Source organism: Biomphalaria glabrata, chromosome 18, assembly GCF_947242115.1.
Source record: "Biomphalaria glabrata chromosome 18, xgBioGlab47.1, whole genome shotgun sequence".
NCBI classification, from domain to species: domain Eukaryota; kingdom Metazoa; phylum Mollusca; class Gastropoda; family Planorbidae; genus Biomphalaria; species Biomphalaria glabrata.
The window spans coordinates 3566952-3586689 of record NC_074728.1 but is presented as its reverse complement, the minus strand read 5'-3'; the positions used below and the strand labels follow the sequence as shown (position 1 = coordinate 3586689).

General features: G+C 36.1%; 1 protein-coding gene across 3 annotated transcripts; it reads right to left on the bottom strand.

The window, feature by feature from the left end:
* Window positions 1-11321: 11321 nt before the first annotated feature.
* Window positions 11322-19171, bottom strand: LOC106077251 (ankyrin repeat domain-containing protein 50-like). 3 transcript variants are annotated; one of them, XR_008775844.1, is made up of 5 exons: window positions 19016-19171; window positions 15776-17286; window positions 15058-15129; window positions 12138-14021; window positions 11322-11956 (listed from the first exon to the last, which is right to left on the bottom strand). XR_008775844.1 is itself a non-coding variant. In XM_056016758.1 (4 exons), exons 2-4 carry the CDS (start codon window positions 17260-17262, stop codon window positions 13835-13837), a joined length of 1746 nt encoding a protein of 581 aa, XP_055872733.1. In that variant the 5' UTR covers window positions 17263-17286; window positions 19016-19171; the 3' UTR covers window positions 11322-13834. The 3 variants fall into 3 exon arrangements, 2 of the variants coding, with proteins under 2 accessions (XP_055872733.1, XP_055872734.1); XM_056016758.1 differs by having other exon boundaries at window positions 11322-14021; XM_056016759.1 differs by having other exon boundaries at window positions 11322-14021; window positions 19027-19171.
* Window positions 19172-19738: the final 567 nt, after the last annotated feature.

Sequence of the window (19738 nt, the reverse complement as noted above, 5' to 3'; positions counted from 1 at the left end):
ATAGTGTCCAACGTTCATATATATATAAGTACCATATATAAGTAGCCTACAGAGACCACTGTCTTATCTTATCTTATATAATACAGACGTTACTTCAAAAAAGAAGATGATTACGCCCTACGCGTCATGCATCTAGTCATGCATGTTAACCAATGACTTAAATTCTGCCAAGTCACTGGTTTTCCTGGCTGGCTCAGGCAACCCATTCCATGTTCTAATAGCACTAGGGAAGAAGGAGTACTTGTACACCAACAAAGACAAACTAACAAGAGGAGGTGTTACATGTGTCTTTTGTCACCTTGTCCAACTTAAAGGCCTACTTTTTTTTGTAACAAAAGCAATGGCGACTAGAAACGAACAACGAGCCAAAAAAAAAAATGCGCTGTAAAAAAGAACACACTGTTTTTAAGATGTGGGAAGCGTGGTCGAGAGGCTAAGTGCGCTTGAACCTGGCTTGTCTTGGCTACCTAGAAAGGGTTCGACACCCGACTCGGGCAGAGTTGTGTTTACTGAGCGCTAAAGGCAGCACGGAAAACCAACTCCTAGATACCCCCTCCCCCCCCAATGGTCCACAAATGAGATTGGACCAAAGCGCTCTGAGCATGCTATAAGCATGAAAGTAGCGCTATATAAAAACTATGTGGTGGAAATTGTTCAATTACTGCAATACACGTTGTCTGATAACATGTCCCTCTCTCTTTATTCAAACAAATTCAACATTGGTCTTGACTAATAATGAATAGAGATTAACACTTAAGACATTACAATCCATCTGTTTCCACAAGAAACTAAAACAGCATAATCAAAACCACGTTGGCCTGTCCTTTTACCACCCACGCAGACGACCTAATTATACAATTGAGGGAAAGATGGGGGTGAAGAGGAAAACATCACGTGAGCAGAAACAGTGACGTCACGGGAACGCCATGCGGGGGGAAGGCGAGGTAGATAATTAGACCAGAGTTATACGCAGACGAATCTGAACAGTGAGCGCGCTTTCTGGGGAAATGATAACTACGAGAATTTGGTGTAGTACTCAATGTTTACATACACTTGTCACGTGGCCAGGATAGATGTATCCTGGTGTCTCGAAATGATTTGTTTTTCATCCTTGAAAGTGTTTTCTGACTATGTGGGCGACGGCCTTTTTTTTTTTCTCTGTCTTTCAATGCATTGTGACGTTTAAAGTGTTAACCCTGCCGGCCGTTTGCAATGCAATCACATTTTCCTTGCTTCGAAATCCGGTTTTCCCTTTACTATCTTGGACTACCAATGAGCTATCATGGGTTTTTCGACCATAGATTGTACGACGTACTTCAATACACGTTGTCTGATAACATGTCCCTCTCTCTTTATCCACTTCCGGTGTAGAAATATGCGATTCAAACAAATTCAACATGGGTCTTAACTGATACGTTGATACGTTTTTACAAATAGGAAGTTAGTGGCTCAGTACAGCTACACATACTGCACATACAGCTACACATACTGTACATACATACACATACAGCTACATATACTGCACATACAGCTACACATACAGCTACATATACTGCACATACAGCTACACATACAGCTACACATACATACATATACAGCTACACATACTGCACATACATACACATACAGCTACACAAACATACACATACAGCTACACATACTGCGATTCAAACAAATTCAACATTGGTCTTGAGTGATACGTTGATACGTTTCTATAAATAGAAAGTTAGTGGCTCAGTGCAGCTACACATACTGCACATACATACACATACAGCTACACATACTGCACATACTTACACATACAGCTACACATACTGCACATACATACATATACAGTTACACATACTGCACATACATACCCATACAGTTACACATACTGCACATACATACACATACAGCTACACATACTGCACATACATACATATACAGCTACACATACTGCACATACATACACATACAGCTACACAAACATACACATACAGCTACACAACCAGCTACACATACTGCACATACATACACATACAGTTACACATACTGCACTTACATACACATACAGCTACACATACTGCACATACATACACATACAGCTACACATACATACACATACATACACATACTGCACATACATACACATACAGCTACACATACATACACATACATACAAATACAGCTACACATACTGCACATACAAACGCATGCAGCTACACATACATACACATTCATACACATACAGGTACACATACATACACATACAGCTACACATACTGCACATACAAACGCATACAGCTACACATACTGCACATACAGCTACACATACTGCACATACAAACGCACGCAGCTACACATACTGCACATACAGCTACACATACTGCACATACAAACGCATACAGCTACACATACTGCACATACAGCTACACATACTGCACATACAGCTACACATACTGCACATACTGCACATACAGCTACACATACTGCACATACAGCTACACATACTGCACATACAGCTACACATACTGCACATACAGCTACACATACTGCACATACAGCTACACATACTGCATATACAGCTACACATACTGCACATACAGCTACACATACTGCACATACAAACGCACGCAGCTACACATACTGCACATACAGCTACACATACTGCACTTACAGCTACACATACTGCACATACAGCTACACATACTGTACATACAGCTACACATACTGCACAAACAGCTACACATACGCGTAAGTGAAATATCAAGCCCACTTATTAAACAAATCAATCAATCAATTCAGAATTATGAAACGAGCCCAAAGTTATATAATCTATGTATCTATGGGAGCGCAGTGGCTGAGTTGTTAAGCGCTTGGCTTCCGAACCTGGGCTCCTGCGGTTGCGTCTCGGTAAAGACTAGGATTTGAATTTTGGGATTGTAAGGGTACCTTTAATGGGTACCTGTCTTCAGTTGGGGAAAATAAAGGCGGTTTGTCGTTGTGCTGGTCAAATGACACCCTGCTCGTTAAACGTTGAACAAAGAAACAGATGACCTTAACATCATCTGCCCTATAGACCGCATATATATATATATATATTGACTGTTGATAATCCGACACTTCATAATTCGACACACTCAATAATCCTACGCGGTACTTACGTAATTAATGTATAATAAGACTTGTTTTCGAGTCCGAAGATTAATGAGGAATGCAGTATTTCCGTTGCTACGCAGCCCCAGCTGTAACCTACATATTTTGCTACATCCAGGGCAAGCATAACCATTAATGTATATTGAAGTAGGTATATCTTTAGACTGTAGTTAGGCTTATATTGGTATTTACTTCAGTGTGTGACAGCAGATATTATATGTTATCTATTTTTATCTATTTTGTTTTACCCTTGAAAGTTAGTAGATTATTTTATACCACCATAAATAAACTTTCATTGACGTAAGGTTAAATTCGCTAAAGTACAGCTAACCTTTGGTAATCCGACGTTTTCGACAATCCGGTCCAGTAACTGTCGGACTATCACGCGTCTATTGTGTATATAAAAAATATTTATACAGCGTTTTGTCAAAAGCAATCCTTCAAGGTACAATGAGTACGATAAAAATGGGTCGTCCAAAAAAAAAAAAGGTGGCTGGACAATGTGACAGAATGGACCTGCCTATCACTTGATATTCTGCTAAAATCACCTGCTGACTGGGAAAACATACATATATTAGCAGTGGCGTAGCTAGAGTATATGATGCCTGGTGCGGTACCTCATCTTGATGCCCCCCCCCCCAAAAAAAAAAAAAAAACAAAAAAAAAAAAAAACTAAATAATTAATAACATTGCAAAACCTGTTCAAAATAATATGTATTCATAAATCAAATATTGTTAATTCAAAAAAATCACTTTTACATAAACATACTACAAATGAATTTTACGCGCTTTCTTCCTGGCAAAAGTATCAATAATTTTATCGAAATCCATTTTTTTCCACCAGCTCTTGTTCAAAAGACAAAATGGCCAAATAAGTTAGTCGTAAATTTGTCATCGTTGATCGCAAGTAATTCTTGATCAGTTTAAGTTTGGAAAAACTTCTCTCGCATGTAGCAACGCTTACCGCAATAGTCAAAAATATGCGAATCATGATGACGATATTCGGGACTGAATCATCTAGCTGATATTTTTTTAAATTTCCCATCGTAGCTCTTCTTTGTGTGTAAGTACAGAGTAGTCATTTTTCTCACCAGGCATCTTTTTCTTATAGCCCATACGTTTTTGAGGTTCTGTACTGATTCTCAGATATGAACACACGCTTTCGGCAAAGGCAATGCTGACTTCAGCGATGTCCTCTCGATTACTGCTTAAAAATGTCTCTAATGTTTTTAGTTTGAGTGAGCAGTCTCGAAAAGACAATCCTTGTTTTTGAAGGTAGAATTGCGCTTCATTAATTTCAGTTAATACAGGAGCCCTAAATCCAAGATAGGTGAGAAAATTAAAAGACTGAACAGCAACCAATAATCCACCTGCTTCAGATCTAGTCGATGAATTTTCATCTCTGCTAGTTAATGTCTCCATAGTTTGAGCAGGCAATTAATAGTGACTTCTAGAATACGTATTTGGACACCGTAGTTTTGACCTTTCATGACCGCAGCATTATCTTGGCCTTGACCCCTGCTGTCCATTATGTCTAAGCCATCCGAACGCAGTTTCTCTAGAATCATCTCAGCGATTCCTGCAGCATGCTTGTCCTTTGTGTCGATGAAGTTAATAAAAGACTCACGAACCTGCACCCCGTCATTATCCATGACAACGTACCGTAAAATTTGGGAAGTTTGATCCAGCTTTAAGATGTCACGTGTACTGTCATAAATAATAGAGAAATATTTGGCTTGTTTTACTTGCTGTATGATTTATTTTTTTTTAGTGTGATCCCCCAATATTGTAATAAATTAATTTTGTATTTGTGGAGACATGTATGTATTCGGTCTGGAACAAAGCTTAGTTCGAAGCATAGACTATATATAGTCTATGGTTCGAAGCACATGCTCCTCAAGAGTGGATCGTACGTTGATAGTAATTTTACTAACTCTCCAGGTTTTCGTCTCTTGTATAATCAAATCTTGGGCCTTATTGTCCATATTGTTTCCTACTCTCAGGCGATTACTGAATGTGAGCTCTGCTGGTCTCATGTTTTTTCTATTTTGGGGATAACCTCCACCACTCATTGAATCCATCTTTGGATTTAAATGAAGATGATGAAATCTTAACAAACGTGGCCCCTTTACATTTAAGGAGGGAGAGGGCGGTACTTACGGCCTAAGAGCGCTACAAAAGGGGCGACTCTAGGCTACCCACCACAATCTTAGTGCAACAGTGGAGAGAGAGGAACCGCATAAAAAAGCGATCGTTCCTCCACATTGCGGCCAATTTGTCAAAATCATCTGGGCTCTCCACTGATAGAATTCCTATTAGAAGAATTAATACTTGCCCTCCGTGGAGGAGATTTCCGGCCCCACAAATAAACATGTCCCTTATAGGAGCACTGTTCATCATTTTGTTTACGTTACAGTATTACAATTAACTAGTTAGTTAAAAAAAAAAAAATCGTAGAAAACAAAGGTTAGCTTATTTTAAAAAATTGACATTACAATAGAATTATTTCCAAAATTAAACTTTTAAGAATCATAAAGAAATGAATAAACTAAGACAATTGTTTAGAGCTAGAGTTTAGAAATATATTTGTAAACTCAATATCTAGATTAAACCAATGGACTAAACAATGAAGTAAAAAAAAGTTGGCCTATCTTCTTCTTCTTTATATTACAAAGCATCGATCTGTGTAGTAACAACATGTACCGTGTGTCCGAAATAAATCTAGTAAATTAGATTCAAACTGTTCTATAGCTTACATTGTATTGAAGAAATAGTCAAGGAGATGAAACAAAATAGCGACATGACTAGTTGATAAATCGTTAGTTCATATTTAAAATACAGCATTTTATGTTTGTTCGTGTCCATACAATTAGTCGTTTTTACTGAAACGCTCAGGGAAATAGGAAATTAATACACGCTGGGAGAATTTTGGTGCCCCTCTCCACTTGTTGCCCTGTAAAAATGTGCGGCCCGCACCACCCGCACATTGGTAGCTACGCCACTGTATATTAGACATAAATGGATAGCAGCACCAGGGACCAAGTTTTTAAGAGAGAAAGTAGTGAATTAATATACTACGAAAATAAGGGAATGCGCCGACCGAGGCTCAAACCCGTGACTCTGGATTCGACACCACCGCCTAGCGATAACGCACCAAGCGAACTTAACCTCTAGACCATCGGAATGTCTAGAAAAAAACATTCTTCTGATCCAGAGTCATTTCGCCGGTATGCAAATTACCACCCCAGTGGTCAGCTAGGCGGTGGTGTCGAATCCAGAGTCACAGGTTCGATCCTCGGTCGGCGCATTCCCTTATTTTTGTAGCATTTTAATTCACTACTTTCTCTCTTAAAAACTTGGTCCCTGGTGCTGCTATCCATTTATGTCTAATATATGTATGTATAACATTTGTTTCAGCACCTAGCTTCAACTCCACATTTATGACTGGGAAAAGTGGAGGTCACGTGAACTGTCACATGACTCCTAAGACGAAAGAGAAGGGGCAGATAGGATTACAGAAAACGTGCTGATGGTTTCTAAGGAAATGACGTATCGCTAGGCCAACGTTGTTTTGTTTCTATGGTTTTAGGGTTTCCGGAAACTGTTAACAAGTTGCTCATATCATCTCTTTTCTGTTAATCCAAAGATCTGTATGGTACTATGGATCTATGATTGATCTCAATAGAGCCGTGAGGTTTATAATAAATCAATATTGACATTTGACTACAGCAAATCACTAAATTTAAAGACATTTCAGGACAAAAGACTACAAATAGTAATAATAAAGACAACACTGAACCTAAACAGACTAATCAAAAAAACACTATCTAATACTATACTTTCAGTTACAAAGACTCGAAAAACAAAGATTTACTGCTGCAGGGGTAAACGACTGTATAGAAAATGCGAAAAACATGCATATATGTAACCCTGCCGGACCAAGTAAAACAAAGGACGTTTGGGTCACGAGACCTTCATCAGCTACAAAACAAACAAAAAAAAATAACAAACAATTAGCGCAAAATAGTCTTAAGTGAACTTATCTGTCCGATGTTGTTCTCTATCGAGGCAGTAAAGAAATGAGCTACGCTGGTATAAAAGCGCGGGAAATCAGAAGGGGGCGGAGATGTCAGGCAAAGATGAATGGGAAAAGGGGGGTACCGTAGTGTTAGTGCCCAACTCATATTAAATAAAAGTGTGCTGGTTGTTGATCCTGTTAGGTTGGAGGGTGCCTGACATATAAAAATAAGTTTGTTTTCGAACTGCAGACGGGTGATTTAGTCATTGCATTGTTGTATAGCAGTGACGAGAAGATCGGTGGTACCCCTATGATGTGTGTTATTAAAATGGACAGAGACGGGCTTAGTCGCAAAGCTACGAATGTCTCTAAGGTGTTCTTGGAGTCGTGTTTTTAAGGTCCTTCCTGTGTTTCCAATACAGACCATCTGACACCTTGAGCATATTATAGCATATATGACTCCTCTACTATGGCTGTTAAATTTACCACTGATCTTGATGGTCATTTTGGAACAGGTGAAGGTGGGGGTGGCGAGCGTGAGTTTGCATTTCACTTGAAATCAACATTTCAAGTAAACCTGGCACTTGGCCATGCAAGCGACGACACTGTCATGCGACATAGCGAACAAAATACCACACAGCCGGTCAGCCATCCTGCACTCTGCCAACATTAAAATAATTGTCGTAGCTTCCACTAAACATATTAATTGAACATTAAAGATTTTATAATGCAACACTTATGACTTCCGCTTCTTTCTATGCTCCTAAATTGATAGGGGTTGACTGTAGATTGAGGAAGAGAAACTGCCATTGGGTTTCCAATGGTGTTCCTTGGATAGGTGGACATTTTCAAGAAAGAAGCCTTTCCAAAACACACACGATTCTTAAAGACAACCTGCATCCATTTAACCACTGTTACATCAGATCTGAACGAAGTGGTCGTCTTCTTTCAATTAGGACTAAAACAGAAAAGATTTTTTTTTTAAAACTCCTTTATCCCACTTTCGGTCAGTGTGTTACAAGATCAGCTGTCCTCATCTAGAAGTACATAGAAGTCTAATTTATAAAGCGCTGGTTGTGAGTGTGTATGTGTTTCGTGTGGGAAAGTTGTTTGCATTTGCATCTCTGCTGTTAGTGTTACAGTAGTTAAGCTTTAAGCTGAGGTGGTCAACTGTAGTCAAACTGAATTTCCATCCGATTGGACAAATAAAAATGATCTAATCTAATCTTGGGTCCCTTTTGATTTTTCACGAGGAGAGTTTTGTGTATGCGTTTGTTTTTGTTTTACAAGTTTTGGGTTTTCCTTCAGAGTTCAAGATAATTTACTTCCTAGTCCAAGCCTTCCGCAGGACGACAGGGAATGGGAGCGGGCAGGGTTTAAACCCGGGTCCGAACGACAGTCCTGCGCGCAAACCGCACGACCAGGCAGCCATCCTGCGTTGTTGATTATAGAAGGCGGGACTATCTTATCGCTCTTTGACCTCTTTAGGGACCCTGCATTTTGACATTCATGACATGAGATAATGTGCTTTAAAAAATATGTCTAAATTTCATAGTATAGTTGGAACTACGATACAAACCTTTTAACCCGGAAATTTAATGTCAAGAATCTGTAGATAAAATCGGTAGTTTGAACAAACGCTGTTAAAATGGGAAGTGAATAGGCTAAATACGTCAATTCATTAAAGTAACATGCAAACTGTATCACCAAGCCAAGCCCCTTCCACGTGTCAAATGGCTAATATGTAGATTTTAAATAAGAATAAAGATCATGAATCGTATAATGTTTTTTTTATTTTTTATTTCATTTACCAATGAAAAGATTTTTAAAAAATCAGTTTTAAGTTTAATATTCGAGGTAGAAACATAAGGAGAAAAAAAAATACGTATTCTAGATATCCGAAATTGTTAAAAAGTTGTGCTCATTTTCTCTTTTCGTGCCCTCTGACTGAGGCTATTTCTTTTTTTTTTTTTTCTAACAGTTCTATCAGAATATTGATGGTCAACAGTTTGATTTCGTCACTTATGACGTCACAGTACATATCTTTTGACTTGACTTCACAGGGCTTATGTTATGACTTCAAAATACGAACCTTTTGACTTCACAGCGTGTATGGTATAACACCACAGCGTGCATGTAATGACGCCACGGCACAAATGACATCATAGTGCATATGTTATATTACAGTAGGTATTTTATTTTATGATAAACAAAATAAGGAGACTTAATTCTTTTATCAGAACTGGGCACATATAGCAGACTAGAATATAATCAGCTTTGTCAAGGCTGGTTGTAGCATGAATGCTTGAACTGATTACTTGCACAATTACAGCAAAATATTTTTCAAGATATGTTAATAACTTCAAGAGAAATAAATATCTTTTGCTTGGAGGACAGTATGTCAGCTTAGAAGTCATTATGTATTGCTTGGAGGTCAGCTTAAGAGAAGTCATTATCTTTTCCTTGGAGCAAAGTATGTCAGCTTAGAAGTCATTATCTTTTCCTTGGAGGACAGTATGTCAGCTTAGAAGTCATTATGTATTGCTTGGAGGACAGTATGTCAGCTTAGAAGTCATTATCTTTTCCTTGGAGGACAGTATGTCAGCTTAGAAGTCATTATCTTTTCCTTGGAGGACAGTATGTCAGCTTAGAAGAAGTCATTATCTTTTGCTTGGAGCAAAGTATGTCAGCTTAGAAGTCATTATCTATTGCTTGGAGGACAATAAGTCAGCTCAGAAGAAGTCATTATCTTTTCCTTGGAGCAAAGTATGTCAGCTTAGAAGTCATATCTTTTCCTTGGAGGACAGTATGTCAGCTCAGAAGAAGTCATTATCTTTTGCTTGGAGCAAAGTATGTCAGCTTAGAAGTCATTATCTATTGCTTGGAGGACAATAAGTCAGCTCAGAAGAAGTCATTATCTTTTCCTTGGAGCAAAGTATTTCAGTGATGTAAAGGTCATCTGATATAGCTTAGTGGCCCATGGTAAAGGAGGGTGTCATGTGGCCAGATAAATGACCAACCGTCTTTATTTTTTTCTCAACTAACGTCAGGTACTCATTAGATCCCCAAAATAAAAATCCCAGTCTTAAACAGGATTTGAACTAATGACCTCCATAGTTAAGAAGCCAAGTGCTTTTACCACTCAGCCACTGTGCCTCCAAGTCAGCTTCAAAGAAGTCATTATTTTGTGCTTGGAGGAAAGTGTTTTCCTAGCATTCCATTAGAAATGAAGATTATTACATTATAACTCAATTCAAGAGATGGTAACAGTGTTTAAACTCAGGAACATTACCAAGAAAATTTGCCTTTTAGGTCATGAAGAAAATGAAAAAAAAGAAAGAAAAAAATAAAACAGTTTTCATCATAATTTTCAACATTGTAAGAAAGTTTTATTTTTTTTTTATATCTTGACGAGCAAGAAACATTAAAAAAAAAAGAAAAATATTATACCACATTTCATATGAAATTAATGATCAAATGTAAAAACTTGGAATACTTTTAAAAAATTCATTCTTATCACAGTCTTAGTTTTTGAAACTTATACCCTGTCAGAGTATTGCACACAAAAATAAATGTATACATTGAACTGAAAAATTCTAGCCAAATACATTTAAGAATTTAAATTAATACAACTGGCATTAAAGCAAAAAAAAAAAATAAATAAAAATTGCAAATTAAAAAAAAACAAATGAAAAAGAAAAAAAAAACCACTATAGATGAACATAAATTGGCACTAAATAAACAGTAGTTTAAATAAAACAATATACTGGCCTATACAAATGTCTACAAAGCAATTTGTGTGAGCCTGACAAACTTGGTAAAAGTAAAAAGTATCATCTGTTGCAGGCAATGAAACAAAAAGGGTAGAAAATATCATTTGTAAAGAAGTACAAAGAACAAAAACAAAAGCAAAGTACTCATTTCAGACCTTGCGATCTATAGGGCAAATGATGTTCAGATAATCTGTTTCTATGGCCGTCGGTTAATAAGAGTGTCATGTGGTCAGCACAACAACCAACCACCTTTACAAAACTAATGTCAGTTACCTATTAGAACTGGATGGACTCCTCAAAATAAGTCTTCCTTTTTTCCCCATATTTTTTTCTTGACCAGTTTAAAAACAGCAAAACATTTTAAAAACATGCTAACAACATAATTTCTTAAAAAAAAACAACACTACTTTTAATGTTGCTAAATATAACTTAATGGTGCTGATTGGGCCTACTGAAACAACCACAAGGCATCTCTTGTGCCGTTGAGCACTAAAAAATTTTTTTTACAAAAGTTTAAATAGAAACAAATATTTCCATTGAACTTTCATTTAAATATTTTAAAATGCTGTAGTCACCACCAATTTCATGATACCAATATCTAATATATAAAGCAGAAAGTAAGGTGAATGTATGTATGTCACGCATAGAAATCAAAACTGTTTGACCAATCTGGATAAAACTTGTTCCTTAGACCATGGAGGAGACTGTAGTGTATGTTTAACGTCTCTCCCATAACTGAAGGGGCCCAAAAATTAAAAAAAAAACAACTAAATCTCTATTAAAGGGCAGAACTGTGTAGCGAATCGGGTAAACCCGTTTTCACAGTATTTTATATTTGATATGAATATGTGACCTAACAGGTAAACATGTTTTCACAATCTACTTTATTTTCGTGACGAAAGAAAACAAGTGAATGGAACATTCTCCTAGTTTGAGATACATCTTGACCATATCCACTAGATTAGTAATACCTAAATTAAGGCCCGCAGGCTGCGGGTAATATCCGGCTAGTTCTTGATAAACACATCTGTTGTACTTAATAATAACAATACCATGTTACATTCAAAGCTTTATTTCACTGAATGACAAACAACTACACACATAGTAGAGTTTACAACACGGACTACGAAATACGGTCAGTACACAGGTTAACAAGTGTAACAAACACTAAGGGGTGACAATCCAAATAAGCAAATTCACGACAACACCCTCAATCTATATTTATATAAAATGCAAAACTAAAATTAATTTTATTTTATTTATCACAGAAATCAAAATTTTTCAGAGAAGAAATAGCAAAACTTGTGCCCACCTTTGTTGTTCTAGTACACTAGGTTTTAAATAAAGAATATAAAATAAATAAATTATAAAAATCTTATTTTTTCGCTGTTTAGTTTTTATTTTCTATTTCATTTGGGGTCACCAAATTCGTTCTACCTAGATCCTCCAATTATCTACTGTACTCCAAGTCACTCGCTAAGAGTAACGCAGCATTCCCCAGCGCTAGCGAAGTTACTCACTGAGAGTAATGCCGCGAGAAACTGTTAAGAGACTTTCTATCATATCAAACTTTGGTTGTACGTTCTTATATGAGCTGAAAAGGGGAAATAACTCCATAAATACTCTGCTACCATGGTAAAGCTCTAACAGACTTTGTATCAAATCAAATGTGAGGGTGGTGAATATATGAATGTAAAGGAATCTCCTTTGGATTAGAAATCTTTTCCAAGTTGCTCATTTTTGGTCCCTTTTTATATCCCTTGACAGGACCAAGTTCTTTCAATAAATTTGTATTTGAATCACTGTACTTGCACCAGCCACTGTTGTGCTTAAGGTAATCAGTGTGAGTTATCATTGCATTGACATATATTCCTGTGTACTCATTACATTAGCATCGCATTTAATAGGAACAGCATGTAACAATGTGATGATCCCAATCGACGGGACACTAAATTTTGTATAGAGACAAGTACAGCTTTGGTAAAAACAGCCAGGCTGTGGGACACTAAATTTTGTATAGAGACAAGTACAGCTTTGGTAAAAACAGCCAGGCTGTGGGACACTAAATTTTGTATAGAGACAAGTACAGCTTTGGTAAAAACAGCCAGGCTGTGGGACACTAAATTTTGTATAGAGACAAGTACAGCTTTGGTAAAAACAGCCAAGCTGTGGGACACTAAATTTTGTATAGAGACAAGTACAGCTTTGGTAAAAACAGCCAGGCTGTGGGACACTAAATTTTGTATAGAGACAAGTACAGCTTTGGTAAAAACAGCCAAGCTGTGGGACACTAAATTTTTTATAGAGACAAGTACAGCTTTGATAAAAACAGCCAGGCTGTGGGACACTAAATTTTTTATAGAGACAAGTACAGCTTTGGTAAAAACAGCCAGGCTGTGGGCTGTTGTATTGTAAGACATGACTGTTAAAAATCGTTCTTCAAGGTATAGCATAGAGAGAATTAAAAGAGGGTCATCCAAAGACAAGCTGGCTGGATAACATAAAAAAATGGTCTGGCCTCTCTCTTGATATCCTGCTAAGAACAGCTGCTGGCCAGAAAAGTGTAGGGATTGGGTCACGTGAGCTATCATAGAACGCCTATGATGAAAGTCAAGGGACAGATGATGATATATAGACCTACTATTAGTTTTAATAATTTAAAAAAAAATGATTAAATTTCATCATGACTGTAGCGGCAGAAAAAAAAAAAAAAGAAGAAATGCTCTTAGAATGTACAAACCATTTTCTATAAATATATAAAGTACAAAATTCAATCAATGAGATAGGAAAATTTTAAAAAATATTTTTTGCCCTTTTTTTTCTAATTCTATAAATAACCCTAGAAGAGCCCATTTAATTACATTTTGCTTAAGTCATGCAAATTTGACGTTGCATCAGAAGTTCTCTAACAGATGTCAGATGATGAATCTGCTGTATCTGTATCTTCTTTATCTTCAACCTGTGATGATTGATCTGATGGTAAAGTCAAAATCACCTTACTGTTGTCACTGAGCACAAAGCCAACATTTTCAGCACTGAAATTCTCCACATTATTAAGCAAAAATACAGAAATGCCACTGTCCTGAGCATTCCTGTAAGAAATTATTTTGAAAAAAAAAAAAAAAATAAAAAAATTAATCAAAACTTTGTTATGAAGTGAAATTATTAAGTATATATATTATATACTACTGGTCATGTACTATGCAATCAAAACTATTGTCTCAATCTCAATGGTCTTGTGTTCAAACCAAGGCTGCCACCATCCCCTGCTTGCCTACAAAATGGTTGAGCTAGGATAAAATAACCTTCAATTCTGAGAGACCATTCAAAGCATGTAAAAACAAAAAACAATTTGGTTTCTTTCCTAGTTTTTTTCTTTTATTCTCTGCCTTTGAAACATCATCTGCCCTATACATTGAACAGTCTGAAAGGGGAACATTACTTTTTTACATACAGATTACATAAAGGCTTTTTTAATGGGGAAATGGTAAATTTATTATAGCCAAACAACAGCCTGTCTTGGCCACTGATAATAGCTTCTATATGTGTTTGTATTTATAATGAACTTATGTTTTGCTCTGTTGATTGATAACAATTAAAATATAGCCATTGTTTAACTAAGAGAAAGCTCTGGAGACCAAAGCAAACACGGAGAAGACTGGTAGCAAAGACGGTAGCACTGGACATGGACCCAACTGAGGGGGATTGCCCAGAACATAGTCAGATGGTGATGTACTGTTCTGGCCCTATTCTCCACTGGGAGTTAAGAAATACTTTAATAAAAGCTTCCTCGCTATAAGTGTTGGCTTTGTTCATATTTTTAATGAAGGCGGGTATTAAAAGGTGAGAGTTGAACTGGGTAGGTCCTGTTTTTCTTCATAAATGAAGAGTCGAACCTTAAGCCCCCTTCATAGCTGACCAAGCCAAACCAAGATCAGGCGTACTTAGCCTCTTGACCACACTTCACAAATTATGTAAGAACATAATATCAATTAATTTATACAAATGTATAATTTCAAAATCAACGGTGTGAAAAACCTATTGATGATCCAAAAGTGATTGTAATGACTGTACTATCCATTAAAACTATTATTTATTAGAAAGAAGTGTATTATGTGCTGTACATACCTGTACACTAACTTTTGAATCAGTTTTATAAGCTCGGCTAAAAAATCTTTCATCCAATTATTCAAATCTTCACTAAAAAGAAGAAAAACAAGCAAAATAGAACAAAATCCTTCTTTAAAAGCTTATCTAAAGGGGAAGAACTCTGCCCTTAAAATTATATATATATATATATATATATATATATATATATATATATATATATATATATATATATATATATATATATCAATAACTTACAAGTTATTTCCCTTATAAATAATAAACAGGATAATAAGTTACAATAATTTATACACTGATTGTTGTTGTTTTTTTATTGGTTCATGTTTTGTTAGATACCGGTACAATGAATAATTGTTTAAAGTATTAACTTGATCGGAGAATGTGTGAAGGAGACAGATAAACAGAGTTAATATAAGCTTTGTTAAAATCAACTTAAATTTATTGTGACCATAATTAATAAATAAGTTAAACTATAATAGAGTTTTAAAACCTATAACCCTATACATTTAAAGTATTGTTTCAAATATGAGCCCTAGATTGTCATATAGCATTCAATAAATTTAAAAAGTGAACAGGACAGTGTATGTAACTTTATTTGAAGTTACAATAATTAAAGTAATTTAGTTAAATAAGGTAAAGATAATTACAGTTCTTAATGATGATTTTCTTATTATTTTGACAAATAACTTAAACTAATAGTTATAGTTCTATCACTTACTTGTCTGTCCGTTTTTTCAACAAGTGCTGAAGGAGTGCCTCAATGTTTGTCATGTCAAGATCTGGAACCTTTTCACATTCACTAGATCTACAGGGCAACAGAGATCCCAAGTTCTTACGGAATTCAGGTTGGCTTAGTAGCTTAAGGATACCTTTCTGCATTATTTCAGATAGGTCAAGGCTACCAGTGTGTTGTGAGGTGTTCATAAATGGGGTCAGCATGCTAGGACACTCTTTAAACTTTTCCAAGAGAGCATCTTTGTTTTGGTGTAAGAGAGCTAACATAAGAGCATTACATCCTGTATCGTTGAATACTTGGGGGTCTGCTCCATGAGACAGGAGAAGATTAGCATTTTCAAAACGATGATGCAGAACAGCCACTTGAAGGGGAGTCCAGCCCAAAGTGTTCTTGGAATTGACCTCCGCACCATGTCTCAGCAACATCTCCATCACTAGAATAGCTGAAGGTTTATTTATCTGTGCTGCTACCATTAAAGGCCTCCAGCCTTCCGAATCTGCGTTATTGACATTAGCATAATGGCGCAAGAGGGTTTCAACGACTTCGGCCTTACAATGTAAACAGGAGATTGCAAGAGCATTCCACCGCATCAGATTGACCTGGTTAACGTCAGCAGAATTTTCCAACAGCAACTGTGAGATTTCCTGGCTACCTGACTGTGCGGCAAACATGAGAGCACTCCAGCCTTTCTTATCAACTAAAGAAACATCAGCTTGGTTTTCCAGCAGTATCTGAACAACTTTGAAATGTTTATGCACACAGGCCAACATCAGGGGTGTAAGATTATGCCTGTTAGCTAGGTTGACATCAACACCTTTCTTGCACAGAAGCCTCACACACTGATCATGCCCATTAGTGCATGCAAAGGTAAGTGCTTGCTGCCTCTCAATGCCTCGATCCAGCAGCAATTCTGAAATGTCAACGAAACCCTTCCTTACAGCTTGCACCAGGGCATTATGTCCTTTTATGTCAGTCATTTGAACATCCGCTTGAAATTCAAGCAAAATTTTTACAGTATCCACATGATTTTTTGAAGCTGCAAGTGAAAGTGCCGTAGATCCTTTTTTATCCTGGTGATTGACGCCAGCACCATGCTTCAGCAAAGTTTCTACAATGTTACTAAACCCTTTAAGCGAAGCCAACAGTAAAGCTGTACAGCCATCTTCTCTCTGCGTGTGTAAAGCAGCATTATTCTCCAGCAGCGAATTCACTGTCGCAATCAAACCTTTTTTACAAGCAAGCATCAGAGATGTTTCTCCATGCCGATTACATTGATTTATGTTGGCCCTTTCGTGGATAAGAAGTTCAACGGTACGTACATGACCTTGCTTTGAAGCTAACAACAATGGTGTCCAGCCATTTGGCTCCAACGCATCAACTGAAGCGCCATTAGACAGTAAAAGCCCTAACTGTTCCGTGTGACCAGAATAAGCTTTATTTGATACAGGATGTTGAAACTTGGGAGACATTGATAACTTCTAAAATATTTCATGCTGCAAAATAAAAGGATTTTCATATATATTAAAAATATCTCACATTTGACATATTATATACTTAATCGAGATCTATATATAACTAGTAAAGTAAAGTTTCCCTTTTCAGACCTTGCGATCTATGGGGCAGATGATGTTAAGGTCATCTGTTTCTTTGGCCAACGGTTAACAAGAAGGGTGTTATGTGGCCAGCACAACGACCAACCGCCTTTACTTTCCCCAACTAAAGTCAGGTACCCATTAGAGTTGGGTTGACTCAGGGGCGCCCTAAAAATCCAGAAATTCAAAATCCCAGTCTTCACCGGGATTCGAACCCAGGACCTCAGGTTCGGAAGCCAAGCGCTTAACCATTCGACCACCGCGCCCCCTATTTAAAACTATAATCTAGATTATTAGTGGTCAAGTAGATATCTAGATCTAGAATCTAATTATAATAGATATTTCAGGATAGAAGACTTAAAAGTAAAGTAGCAAAATACATAAAACACTGAACCATAATCTTCAAATACAAAATTTAATAAAATACTCATAATGACACATACAATTTCTTATTCCATATGCTAGGACAAATTGTACAAATGCTCCTTCTTCCCTAGCGCTATTACAGCATAGAATGGGTTGCCTGGGCCAGCCAGGAAAACCAGTGACTTGGTCTGTATTATATTAAAAGATATAAAATAGAATCTAGACTACATCTAAGTTCTATACTGACTCTGAGTACAATATAGACTATGTAATATAGATACAATGAATATTTAAAAATACACATTCACAATCATTAGAATATCTAGCATAGTATAGACTCTAGTTCTAGACTAGATTGTCACTAGATTATCTAGATCTATTAGTAATTTAGATACTGTAACAGTAATTCAACCTCTAACCCTAACCTTTTTCTTTTAGTCTATTACTAGAATCTATCTCTAGACTCTAGTCTAGTACTAGATCTACTAGTAGTATATATTATAGACTATAGTTAAATGTGGCTAGATCTAGATTTATAATTTTATATTAGATCTATCATCTAGATCTATAGTTATTACTAAAATAGTAATAGATCTTATCTATAAAAAATATATATAGAATATAGATCTATCTTTAGATCTATATATTATATATATATATATTAATATAAATATATATATATATATATTATATATAGTCTATATATATATATATAGATCTCTCTCTATATTATATATATATTATAATATATATATATAATATATATATATTGATTCTCTCTTAAACTAAAGTGTGGAGTTAAAGTCTCTTACTATCTATATCTAGATTCTAGATCTATTAATCTATACATATAAGACCATTTTAAACTAGATCTAGAATCTAGATCTATTTATTTTTATAGTTATCTTATATAGATCTAGAATCTATAGACGTCTGAAGAGTGACTAGACTAGGGCGCTAGGCTAGTCAGTAAGACTAAGAGTGAGTAACTGATTAAGTCACGCCTAGTGACTAGGTCTAGTCAGACTCTAGATCTAGATCTAGTACTCTAACTCTAGTCTACATATATTATATACTAGGTCTAACTCTATATTAACTAGATCTATATAACTAGATCTATATAGAGTCTAGTCAGTCTAGACTCTAGATGAGTGATGAGACTGAGTAGATAGATCTAGATCTAGATAGTACTAAATAATTAAATAGTAGTCTAAGTAGATCTAGAATCTAGAGACTACGTCTACGAGTTGAAACTCAAACGTACTATTGACTTACGAAGACCGAGATAGACTTGATAGAGACCAGATTGTGATCTAGATTTAGATCTACTATCATCTAGATGTTATAAAGATCTATCATTCTATTTAGCGTAAAGTTTCTAGTCAATTAACTAGATCTAGATCTAGGTCTAGAGTCTAGATCTACAATCTAATACCAGATTTAAATTTAGGTTAAACGGAAATTCTCTATGATGCTAAATCTGTACAAGTCTAAAATTGGGAATTCCACGTTTTGTGTCCGTAAACGAAACTTGGTAAAAATCTTGGGCTAGCTAAAAACGTTTTGTTCCTAGATCTAGATTCTAAATGTATGCCTAGATCTATACTTTAGGTCTACATGGATTCAACAGCAAATTTATGTTGACTTTTTTTTTGTCGTTTTTTGACCATTTAATTTTAGCTAGGCGAGACCAATCGTTCTTGACTATGACGGATGTTCTCGTTCTAGGCCTACTCAGTATGAGAGTGAAATGAGACTAACAGGGCCAGCTTTATATACAGTGCTTTTTTTTTTTTTATGAAATAGGTCCCGGTAGGCTACTCAGTGATGGATTGCCTAACTTTTTAACTACTTATAAATTAATAATAAACGTTAAATTGCAAGAAAAAGTAATAATTTCCCCACACATTGAAAAAGGTGCCGGTACGCATACCGGTGCGTACCGTCACAATAAAAAAAAAAAAAAAAGCACTGGCTTTAGGCATAG

Coding starts and splice junctions, on each gene's coding strand:
- LOC106077251 (XM_056016758.1), bottom strand. CDS start 17,262: ATGTCTCCCAAGTTTCAACATCCTGTATCAAATAAAGCTTATTCTGGT. Junction 15,130..15,775: donor TTGAAAAAACGGACAGACAA/GTAAGTGATAGA, acceptor TCTTCTTTTTAG/TGAAGATTTGAATAATTGGA. Junction 14,022..15,057: donor ATTCAAAAGTTAGTGTACAG/GTATGTACAGCA, acceptor AATTTCTTACAG/GAATGCTCAGGACAGTGGCA.